Source organism: Oncorhynchus keta, chromosome 23, assembly GCF_023373465.1.
Source record: "Oncorhynchus keta strain PuntledgeMale-10-30-2019 chromosome 23, Oket_V2, whole genome shotgun sequence".
NCBI classification, from domain to species: Eukaryota; Metazoa; Chordata; class Actinopteri; order Salmoniformes; family Salmonidae; genus Oncorhynchus; species Oncorhynchus keta.
In genome coordinates this window covers 31,225,324-31,237,535 of record NC_068443.1, presented here as the reverse complement: position 1 = coordinate 31,237,535, position 12,212 = coordinate 31,225,324, and the positions used below count along the sequence as shown (strand labels likewise).

Below are 12,212 nucleotides of genomic sequence, written 5' to 3'. Positions count from 1 at the left end.
CTGCTGTTGCACTTCATTCACATAGACCACTGGCTCTGAGCTTAGGAAAATTCTTTAGCTGTCAATCACATGATGATCACAGTAAGATCATGGACAGATAGACCCCACGTATAATGAGTGACATCATAAGCGTTGTAATCACCTACAGTACCATTCAAAAGTTTGGGGTCACGTTTTTTAAAGAAAAGCACAAAAAAACAGTCCATTAAAATAACATCAAATTGATCAGAAAAACAGTGGACATTGTTAATGTTGTAAATGACTATTGTAGCTGGAAACGTTTGCTTTTTAGTGGAATATCTACATATGCGTACAGAGGCCCATTATCAGCAACCATCACTCCTGTGTTCCAATGGTGTGTTTGCTAGTCCATGTTCAACACTTTAAAGGCTAATTGATCATTAGAAAACCCTTTTGCAATTATGTTAACACAGCTGAAAACGGCCTTCTTTAGACTAGTGGAGTATCTGGAGCATCAGCATTTGCTGTTCTGAGAAATGAAGTGTCATGTTTTGTCTTATATTGTCTTGTCATTATGCTTTCCCTTCTGTTCGTTTCCCCCTGCTGGTCTTATTAGGTTCGTTCCTTTTTTCTCTCTCCTTCCCTCTCTCTCCTCTCTCTATCGTTCCGTTCCTGCTCCCAGCTGTTCCCCATTCTCCTACTCACTCATTTAGTCTTTGCACACCTGTTCCCTATCTTGTCCTCTGATTAGAGTCCCTATTTCTCCCCTTGTTTTCCGTTTCTGTCCTGTCGGATCCTTGTATGATGTTCGCTGTGCTGTGTCTTGGTCTCGCCCTGTCGTGTCTTGTCTCCTTCAGATGCTGCGTGTGAGCAGGTGTCTGAGTCCGCTACGGTCGGTGCCTTCCCGAGGCAACCTACAGTTAATGGTCGAGTCTCCAGTCTGTCCTCGTCACTACGAGTGGATTTAAGTTTTTATGTTTTGTTTTCTGCTCTGATTGTCCAGGAGTAGTGCTCTTATCCTTTACTGGAATAAAGACTCTGTTTTCGCCAAGTCGCTTTTGGGTCCTCATTCATCTGCATAACAGAAGGATCCGACCACGAATGGACCCAGCGACTACGGATTCTCGTAACACTGCCGTCGAGATCCAGGGAGCCATGCTCGGCAGACACGAGCAGGAATTGTCTGCTGCTCGTCATGCCATTGAGACCCTGGCCGCTCAGGTTTCCGACCTCTCTGGACAGTTCCAGAGTCTTCGTCTCGTGCCACCTGCTACTTCCTGGTCAGCCGAGTCTCCGGAACCTAGGGTTAATAACCCACCTTGTTACTCCGGGCAGCCCACTGAGTGCCGCTCTTTTCTCACCCAGTGTGATATTGTGTTCTCTCTCCAACCCAACACATACTCAAGAGAGAGAGAGCTCGGGTTGCTTACGTCATATCACTCCTTACTGGCCGGGCTCGAGAGTGGGGCACAGCTATCTGGGAGGCAAGGGCTGATTGTTCTAACAATTACCTGAGCTTTAAAGAGGAGATGATACGGGTTTTTGATCGTTCAGTTTTTGGTAGGGAGGCTTCTAGGGCCCTGGCTTCCCTATGTCAAGGTGATCGATCCATAACGGATTACTCTATAGAGTTTCGCACTCTTGCTGCCTCAAGTGACTGGAACGAGCCGGCGCTGCTCGCTCGTTTTCTGGAGGGACTCCACGCAGAGGTTAAGGATGAGATTCTCTCCCGGGAGGTTCCTTCCAGTGTGGACTCTTTGATTGCACTCGCCATCCGCATAGAACGACGGGTAGATCTTCGTCACCGAGCTCGTGGAAGAGAGCGCGCGTTAACGGTGTTTCCCTCTCCGCATCGCAACCATCTCCTCCCTCCGGCTCAGAGACTGAGCCCATGCAGCTGGGAGGTATTCGCATCTCGACTAAAGAGAGGGAACGGAGGATTACCAACCGCCTGTGCCTCTATTGCGGACTTGCTGGACATTTTGTCAATTCATGTCCAGTAAAAGCCAGAGCTCATCAGTAAGCGGAGGGCTACTGGTGAGCGCTACTACTCAGGTCTCTCCATCAAGATCCTGTACTACTATGTCGGTCCATCTACGCTGGACCGGTTCGGGTGCTACATGCAGTGCCTTGATAGACTCTGGGGCTGAGGGTTGTTTTATGGACGAAGCATGGGCTCGGAAACATGACATTCCTCTCAGACAGTTAGGGAAGCCTACGCCCATGTTCGCCTTAGATGGTAGTCATCTCCCCAGTATCAGATATGAGACACTACCTTTAACCCTCACAGTATCTGGTAACCACAGTGAGACTATTTCCTTTTTGATTTTTCGTTCACCTTTTACACCTGTTGTTTTGGGGCATCCCTGGCTAGTATGTCATAATCCTTCTATAAATTGGTCTAGTAATTCTATCCTATCCTGGAACGTTTCTTGTCATGTGAAGTGTTTAATGTCTGCTATCCCTCCTGTTTCTTCTGTCCCCTCTTCTCAGGAGGAACCTGGTGATTTGACAGGAGTGCCGGAGGAATATCATGATCTGCGCACGGTCTTCAGTCGGTCCAGAGCCAACTCCCTTCCTCCTCACCGGTCGTATGATTGTAGTATTGATCTCCTTCCGGGGACCACTCCTCCTCGGGGTAGACTATACTCTCTGTCGGCTCCCGAACGTAAGGCTCTCGAGGATTATTTGTCTGTGTCTCTTGACGCCGGCACCGTAGTGCCTTCTTCCTCTCCTGCCGGGGCGGGGGTTTTTTTTTGTTAAGAAGAAGGACGGTACTCTGCGCCCCTGCGTGGATTATCGAGGGCTGAATGACATAACGGTTAAGAATCGTTATCCGCTTCCCCTTATGTCATCAGCCTTCGAGATTCTGCAGGGAGCCAGGTTCTTTACTAAGTTGGACCTTCGTAATGCTTACCATCTCGTGCGCATCAGAGAGGGAGACGAGTGGAAAACGGCGTTTAACACTCCGTTAGGTCATTTTGAGTACCGGGTTCTGCCGTTTGGTCTCGCTAATGCTCCAGCTGTTTTTCAGGCATTAGTTAATGATGTACTGAGAGACATGCTGAACATCTTTGTGTTTGTCTACCTTGACGACATCCTGATTTTTTCACCGTCACTCGAGATTCATGTTCAGCACGTTCGACGTGTACTCCAGCGCCTTTTAGAGAATTGTCTCTACGTGAAGGCTGAGAAGTGCGCCTTTCATGTCTCCTCCGTCACTTTTCTCGGTTCTGTTATTTCCGCTGAAGGCATTCAGATGGATCCCGCTAAGGTCCAGGCTGTCAGTGATTGGCCCGTTCCAAGGTCACGTGTCGAGTTGCAGCGCTTTCTAGGTTTCGCTAATTTCTATCGGCGTTTCATTCGTAATTTCGGTCAAGTTGCTGCCCCTCTCACAGCTCTTACTTCTGTCAAGACGTGCTTTAAGTGGTCCGGTTCCGCCCAGGGAGCTTTTGATCTCCTCAAGAAGCGTTTTACGTCCGCTCCTATCCTCGTTACTCCTGACGTCACTAAACAATTCATTGTCGAGGTTGACGCTTCAGAGGTGGGCGTGGGAGCCATTCTATCCCAGCGCTTCCAGTCTGACGATAAGGTTCATCCTTGCGCTTATTTTTCTCATCGCCTGTCGCCATCGGAACGCAACTATGATGTGGGTAACCGCGAACTGCTCGCCATCCGCTTAGCCCTAGGCGAATGGCGACAGTGGTTGGAGGGGGCGACCGTTCCTTTTGTCGTTTGGACTGACCATAAGAACCTTGAGTACATCCGTTCTGCCAAACGACTTAATGCACGTCAAGCTCGTTGGGCGTTGTTTTTCGCTCGTTTCGAGTTTGTGATTTCTTATCGCCCGGGTAGTAAGAACACCAAGCCTGATGCCTTATCCCGTCTCTTTAGTTCTTCTGTGGCTTCTACTGATCCCGAGGGGATTCTTCCTTATGGGCGTGTTGTCGGGTTGACAGTCTGGGGAATTGAGAGACAGGTTAAGCAAGCACTCACTCACACTGCGTCGCCGCGCGCTTGTCCTAGTAACCTTCTTTTCGTTCCTGTTTCTACTCGTCTGGCTGTTCTTCAGTGGGCTCACTCTGCCAAGTTAGCTGGCCATCCCGGCGTTCGAGGTACTCTTGCTTCTATTCGCCAGCGCTTTTGGTGGCCTACTCAGGAGCGTGACACGCGCCGTTTCGTGGCTGCTTGTTCGGACTGCGCGCAGACTAAGTCAGGTAACTCTCCTCCTGCCGGTCGTCTCAGACCGCTTCCCATTCCTTCTCGACCATGGTCTCACATCGCCTTAGACTTCATTACCGGTCTGCCTTCGTCTGCGGGGAAGACTGTGATCCTTACGGTTGTCGATAGGTTCTCTAAGGCGGCACATTTCATTCCCTCGCTAAGCTTCCTTCCGCTAAGGAGACGGCACAAATCATCATCGAGAATGTGTTCAGAATTCATGGCCTCCCGTTAGACGCCGTTTCAGACAGAGGTCCGCAATTCACGTCACAGTTTTGGAGGGAGTTCTGTCGTTTGATTGGTGCTTCCGTCAGTCTCTCTTCCGGTTTTCATCCCCAGTCTAACGGTCAAGCAGAAAGGGCCAATCAGACGATTGGTCGCATACTACGCAGCCTTTCTTTTAGAAACCCTGCGTCTTGGGCAGAACAGCTCCCTGGGCAGAATACGCTCACAACTCGCTTCCTTCGTCTGCTACCGGGCTATCTCCGTTTCAGAGTAGCCTGGGTTACCAACCTCCTCTGTTCTCGTCCCAGCTCGCCGAGTCCAGCGTTCCCTCCGCTCAGGCGTTTGTCCAACGTTGTGAGCGCACCTGGAGGAGGGTGAGGTCTGCACTTTGCCGTTACAGGGCGCAGACTGTGAGAGCCGCCAATAAACGTAGGATTAAGAGTCCTAGGTATTGTCGCGGCCAGAGAGTGTGGCTTTCCACTCGTAACCTTCCCCTTACGACAGCTTCTCGTAAGTTGACTCCGCGGTTCATTGGTCCGTTCCGTGTCTCCCAGGTCGTCAATCCTGTCGCTGTGCGACTGCTTCTTCCGCGACATCTTCGTCGCGTCCATCCTGTCTTCCATGTCTCCTGTGTCAAGCCCTTTCTTCGCACCCCCGTTCGTCTTCCCTCCCCCCGTCCTTGTCGAGGGCGCACCTATTTACAAGGTACGTAGGATCATGGACATGCGTTCTCGGGGACGTGGTCACCAGTACTTAGTGGATTGGGAGGGTTACGGTCCTGAGGAGAGGAGTTGGGTTCCATCTCGGGACGTGCTGGACCGTTCGCTGATTGATGATTTCCTCCGTTGCCGCACAGTTGGTAGAGCATGGCGCTTGTAACGCCAGGGTAGTGGGTTCGATTCCCGGGACCACCCATACGTAGAATGTATGCACACATGACTGTAAGTCGCTTTGGATAAAAGCGTCTGCTAAATGGCATATATAAGTATATATAAGTATAAGTATAAGGATTCCTCCTCGAGTGCGCCAGGAGGCGCTCGGTGAGTGGGGGGTACTGTCATGTTTTGTCTTATATTGTCTTGTCATTATGCTTTCCCTTCTGTTCGTTTCCCCTGCTGGTCTTATTAGGTTCGTTCCTTTTTTCTCTCTCCTTCCCTCTCTCTCCTCTCTCTATCGTTCCGTTCCTGCTCCCAGCTGTTCCCCATTCTCCTACTCACTCATTTAGTCTTTGCACACCTGTTCCCTATCTTGTCCTCTGATTAGAGTCCCTATTTCTCCCCTTGTTTTCCGTTTCTGTCCTGTCGGATCCTTGTATGATGTTCGCTGTGCTGTGTCTTGGTCTCGCCCTGTCGTGTCTTGTCTCCTTCAGATGCTGCGTGTGAGCAGGTGTCTGAGTCCGCTACGGTCGGTGCCTTCCCGAGGCAACCTACAGTTAATGGTCGAGTCTCCAGTCTGTCCTCGTCACTACGAGTGGATTTAAGTTTTTTATGTTTTGTTTTCTGCTCTGATTGTCCAGGAGTAGTGCTCTTATCCTTTACTGGAATAAAGACTCTGTTTTCGCCAAGTCGCTTTTGGGTCCTCATTCATCTGCATAACATGAAGGCTGTTCCATGCGAGAAATTGCCAAGAAACTGAAGATCTCGTACAACGCTGTGTCCTACTCCCTTCACAGAACAGAGCAAACTGGCTCTAACCAGAATAAAAAGGAGTGGGAGGCCCCGGTATACTACTGAGCAGGAGGACAAGTACATTAGAGTGTCTAGAATGAGAAACAGACGCCTCACAAGTCCTCAACTGGCAGCTTCATTAAATAGTACCCGCAAAACACCAGTCTCAACGTTAACAGTGAAAAGACGACTCCGGGATGCTGGCCTTCTAGCCAGAGTTGCAAAGAAAAAGCCATATCGCAGACTGGACAATAACAAGAAAAGATTAAGATGGCCAAAAGAACACAGACACTTGAAAGAGGAGCTATGCCTAGAAGGCCAGCATCCTGGAGTCTCCTTTTCCCTGTTGACGTTGAGGCTGGTGTTTTGCGGGTACTATAGAAGCTGCCAGCCTCTTCACTGTTGACGTTGAGACTGATATCTGACAAGGTATAGCTATAGTTGCAACTTGGCGTGGTCTAAGGCACTGCATCGTAGTGCAACTAAATCAAAACAAATTTTATTTGTCACATACACATGGTTAGCAGATGTTAATGTGAGTGTAGCGAAATGCTTGTGCTTCTAGTTCCGACAATGCAGTGATAACCAACAAGTAATCTAACTAACAATTCCAAAACTACTGTCTTATACACAGTGTAAGGGGATAAAGAATATGTACATAAGGATATATGAATGAGTGATGGTACAGAGCAGCATACAGTAGATGGTATCGAGTACAGTATATACATATGAGATGAGTATGTAGACAAAGTAAACAAAGTGGCATAGTTAAAGTGGCTAGTGATACATGTATTACATAAGGATGCAGTCGATGATATAGAGTACAGTATATACGTATGCATATGAGATGAATAATGTAGGGTAAGTAACATTATATAAGGTAGCATTGTTTAAAGTGGCTAGTGATATATTTACATCATTTCCCATCAATTCCATTATTAAAGTGGCTGGAGTTGGGTCAGTGTCAATGACAGTGTGTTGGCAGCAGCCACTCAATGTTAGTGGTGGCTGTTTAACAGTCTGATGGCCTTGAGATAGAAGGTGTTTTTCAGTCTCTCGGTCCCAGCTTTGATGCACCTGTACTGACCTCGCCTTCTGGATGATAGCGGGGTGAACAGGCAGTGGTTCGGGTGGTTGATGTCCTTGATGATCTTTATGGCCTTCCTGTAACATCGGGTGGTGTAGGTGTCCTGGAGGGCAGGTAGTTTGCCCCCGGTGATGCGTTGTGCAGACCTCACTACCCTCTGGAGAGCCTAACGGTTGAGGGCGGAGCAGTTGCCGTACCAGGCGGTGATACAGCCCGCCAGGATGCTCTCGATTGTGCATCTGTAGAAGTTTGTGAGTGCTTTTGGTGACAAGCCGAATTTCTTCAGCCTCCTGAGGTTGAAGAGGCGCTGCTGCGCCTTCTTCACGACGCTGTCAGTGTGAGTGGACCAATTCAGTTTGTCTGTGATGTGTATGCCGAGGAACTTAAAACTTGCTACCCTCTCCACTACTGTTCCATCGATGTGGATAGGGGGTGTTCCCTCTGCTGTTTCCTGAAGTCCACAATCATCTCCTTAGTTTTGTTGACGTTGAGTGTGAGGTTATTTTCCTGACACCACACTCCGAGGGCCCTCACCTCCTCCCTGTAGGCCGTCTCATCGTTGTTGGTAATCAAGCCTACCACTGTTGTGTCGTCCGCAAACTTGATGATTGAGTTGGAGGCGTGCGTGGCCACGCAGTCGTGGGTGAACAGGGAGTACAGGAGAGGGCTCAGAACGCACCCTTGTGGGGCCCCGTGTTGAGGATCAGCGGGGAGGAGATGTTGTTGCCTACCCTCACCACCTGGGGGCGGCCCGTCAGGAAGTCCAGTACCCAGTTGCACAGGGCGGGGTCGAGACCCAGGGTCTCGAGCTTGATGACGAGCTTGGAGGGTACTATGGTGTTGAATGCCGAGCTGTAGTCGATGAACAGCATTCTCACATAGGTATTCCTCTTGTCCAGGTGGGTTAGGGCAGTGTGCAGTGTGGTTGAGATTGCATCGTCTGTGGACCTATTTGGGCGGTAAGCAAATTGGAGTGGGTCTAGGGTGTCAGGTAGGGTGGAGGTGATATGGTCCTTGACTAGTCTCTCAAAGCACTTCATGATGACGGAAGTGAGTGCTACGGGGCGGTAGTCGTTTAGCTCAGTTACCTTAGCTTTCTTGGGAACAGGAACAATGGTGGCCCTCTTGAAGCATGTGGGAACAGCAGACTGGTATAGGGATTGATTGAATATGTCCGTAAACACACCGGCCAGCTGGTCTGCGCATGCTCTGAGGGCGCGGCTGGGGATGCCGTCTGGGCCTGCAGCCTTGCGAGGGTTAACACGTTTAAATGTCTTACTCACCTCGGCTGCAGTGAAGGAGAGACCGCATGTTTTCGTTGCAGGCCGTGTCAGTGGCACTGTATTGTCCTCAAAGCGGGCAAAAAAGTTATTTAGTCTGCCTGGGAGCAAGACATCCTGGTCCGTGACTGGGCTGGGTTTCTTCTTGTAGTCCGTGATTGACTGTAGACCCTGCCACATGCCTCTTGTGTCTGAGCCATTGAATTGAGATTCCACTTTGTCTCTGTACTGACGCTTAACTTGTTTAATAGCCTTGCAAAGGGAATAGCTGCATTGTTTATATTCGGACATGTTACCAGACACCTTGCCCTGATTAAAAGCAGTGGTTCGCGCTTTCAGTTTCATGCGAATGCTGCCATCAATCCACGGTTTCTGGTTAGGGAGTGTTTTTATCGTTGCTATGGGAACGACATCTTCGACGCACGTTCTAATGAACTCGCACACCGAATCAGCGTATTCGTCAATATCTTTATCTGACGCAATACGAAACATGTCCCAGTCCACGTGATGGAAGCAGTCTTGGAGTGTGGAGTCAGCTTGGTCTGACCAGCGTTGGACAGACCTCAGCGTGGGAGCCTCTTGTTTTAGTTTCTGCCTGTAGGCAGGGATCAGCAAAATGGAGTCGTGGTCAGCTTTTCCGAAAGGGGGGCGGGGCAGGGCCTTATATGCGTCGCGGAAGTTAGAGTAACAATGATCCAAGGTTTTACCACCCCTGGTTGCGCAATCGATATGCTGATAAAATTTAGGGAGTCTTGTTTTCAGATTAGCTTTGGTAAAATCCCCAGCTACAATGAATGCAGCCTCCGGATAAATGGTTTCCAGTTTGCAAAGAGTTAAATAAAGTTCGTTCAGAGCCATCGATGTGTCTGCTTGGGGGGGGATATATACGGCTGTGATTATAATCGAAGAGAATTCTCTTGGAAGATAATGCGGTCTACATTTGATTGTGAGGAATTCTAAATCAGGTGAACAGAAGGATTTGAGTTCCTGTATGTTTCCTTCATCACACCATGTCTCGTTAGTCATGAGGCATACGCCCCCGCCACTCTTCTTACCAGAAAGATGTTTGTTTCTGTCGGCGCGATGCGTGGAGAAACCCATTGGCTGCACCGCATCGGATAGCGTCTCTCCAGTGAGCCATGTTTCCGTGAAGCAGAGAACGTTGCAGTCTCTGATGTCCCTCTGGAATGCCACCCTTGCTCGGATTTCGTCAACCTTGTTGTCAAGAGACTGGACATTGGCAAGAAGAATGCTGGGGAGTGGTGCGCGATGTGCCCTTTTTCGGAGTCTGACCAGAAGACCGCCTCGTTTCCCTCTTTTTCGGAGTCGTTTTCTTGGGTCGCTGCATGCGATCCATTCCGTTGTCCTGTTTGTAAGGCAGAACACAGGATCCGCGTCGCGGAAAACATATTCTTGGTCGTACTGATGGTGAGTTGACGCTGATCTTATATTCAGTAGTTCTTCTCGACTGTATGTAATGAAACCTAAGATGACCTGGGGTACTAATGTAAGAAATAACACGTAAAAAAACAAAAAACTGCATAGTTTCCTAGGAACGCGAAGCGAGGCGGCCATCTCTGTCGGCGCCGGAAGTGATATCTAGATCTAGCTCTGTCTCAGCTGGCCGCGACCTGGAGACCCATGGGGCGGTGCACAATTGGCCCAGCGTCGTCCGGGTTAGTGGAGGGTTTGGCCGGCAGGGATGTCCTTGTACCATCGCGCACTAGCGACTCTTGTGGCGGGCCAGGCACACTGCACGCTGACATGATCGCCAGGTCTTCCTCCGACACATTGGTGCGGCTGGCTTCCGGTTTAAGTGGGCATTGTGTCAAGAAGCAAGCTTGGTTGGTTTGTGTTTCGGAGGACGCACCCAAGTCCGGTAGTTGCAGTGATATGACAAGAGTGTAACTGCCAATTGGATACCACAAAATTGGGGAGGAAAATGTTTAATTTTTTTAAATAATAATTAAAAATAGATATAGTTGCAACTAATAGTTGGCACTTAGGAGCACTGAACTAGAACTGTTATTGTATAGTAGGCTACAGTATAGCACATACATTAAACAGGGGCTCATCCTCCTCCTATCCCCTTAAGACGGAAGCAATTGAACAAACACTGTTACTGTCACAAAAAGAACTCTGCATGACCCACAATGCACCTCAACAGGAAGTACCTGTTCCTAACACGCAAATCTGAGAAATGCTGGAATGACACAAACATTAGGAGGAAATAAATATGAATATCAAAGTTACTTTCTGTATGTACATTATTCATTTTTATCTTGGGTTATCTCAGGTTACTTACATTTGGGAGTTCAGAGTCTGCTTTGTGGTAAGAGAGGAGTTTGTAGGTGTTCAGGTTGTTTTCGAAACTCCTGCAAAATATTAATGAAACATACTGTTATTTATCCTTCTACCATTCCCCTTGAAACCTCCATTACTGAGTTGCATAAGCTTTTAAAGGCCAGTGGAAAATCAATCCCAATTCAATGAAGCTTCCAAATACAGAGATTTATGTTTATTTTACCAAAGAAATCCTGTATACACAGAGTCAGATAATGTACCTCCCACGCAGTCTCACGGCTTCCTCAAAATTCTTCTCGTCCATGGATTTCTGGACATCTTGTGTCTAGTGAGAAAATAATTACGAATGGTAATTTGTCTCTAATCAACAGCCTACCAATTATCTTAATTCATAATATATCTATAATGTATACTGTAGGTAGAAGTACTTGGGGGTGTACAACATAAAAACACACCACTAAAATGGGGTCGGCTATCACTCCATATGTGTGCTTCATTTACAGTTGAGTAAAGTAATCTTGAACACACAGTGTAAGTGGCAGGCCAACAGCACTTACCATCTGAACACACTCCATGAGGGGCAGACGGACAGCCTGGTTCCCACACAGAGACACCACACAGGCCGGGGTACTGTCTGACGCCTCTAGCAGGGCCAGGACCGCCTCCACTCCCATACGACTGGCCTGGACAGACAGGTCAAAGGTTACACTGTGTTTTGGGACACTGGAAAATACTGTAACTTCAAGTTCAAGTTAGAAATTGCTTAATAGTATGACATGCTCTTTAAATTATGATGACCACTCTGAAACTTTGGCTGCCTCATGGTCACTAACCAAAACAAACAAACCAGGGATATTATGCAGCTATTAGACAAGCAGCAGCACAAATGGCTGTGACTCCAACTGAAAAGTAGCACACTATATAGGGAATAGGGTGCCATTTGGGAAGCAATACTGAAACTGTAAGTGCCTTTTAATTATGTAATATTGGTATGTGGATGTACCACTCACTAGGATCCTGTCGAAGGCAGAGGGGGTTCCTCCTCTCTGGACGTGACCCAGGATGGTGACTCGGGTGTCAAACCCCAGACAGCTAACAACCAGCTATAGCAGGAGAGGAAGATCAGAGTATACTTAAATAATACTGGTTACATCCCAAATGGCACCCGATTCCCTATATAATGCACTGCGTTTGACCAGACAGCTCTGATCTAAAGTAGTGCATTATATAAAGAATTGTGTGTCATTTGGGACGTAACTATTGACTATTTGAAAACGTGGTATTTGAGATATGTTACATAATACACTATGTATGGCAGAAAGAGAATGAAAATGACATGCTATTTCTCAGGAAGTAAGACAGAAGGGGAAAGCACAAGCACTGTAGACACATGCAAAACACTTCCTGCCATGTACACAGCAAGTGAGCCTCCTGTTTTGCGGCAAGGAGACACAGGATGAGCAATAG

At 48.2% G+C, this 12,212-nt stretch overlaps 1 protein-coding gene across 3 annotated transcripts in view; it reads right to left on the bottom strand.

Annotated features, from left to right (window-relative positions):
• Nucleotides 1-12,212, bottom strand: part of LOC118402164 (ATP-dependent 6-phosphofructokinase, platelet type-like) — a 43,819-nt gene that overhangs the window by 12,251 nt on the left and 19,356 nt on the right. For all 3 annotated transcript variants that reach the window (XM_052477031.1, XM_052477032.1, XM_052477030.1), the window contains exons 9-12: nt 11,756-11,848; nt 11,303-11,428; nt 11,006-11,070; nt 10,747-10,816 (exon numbers count right to left, since the gene is read on the bottom strand). In XM_052477031.1, coding sequence (XP_052332991.1) covers nt 10,747-10,816; nt 11,006-11,070; nt 11,303-11,428; nt 11,756-11,848 — 354 coding nt within the window. The remainder of the gene's footprint in view (nt 1-10,746; nt 10,817-11,005; nt 11,071-11,302; nt 11,429-11,755; nt 11,849-12,212) is intronic.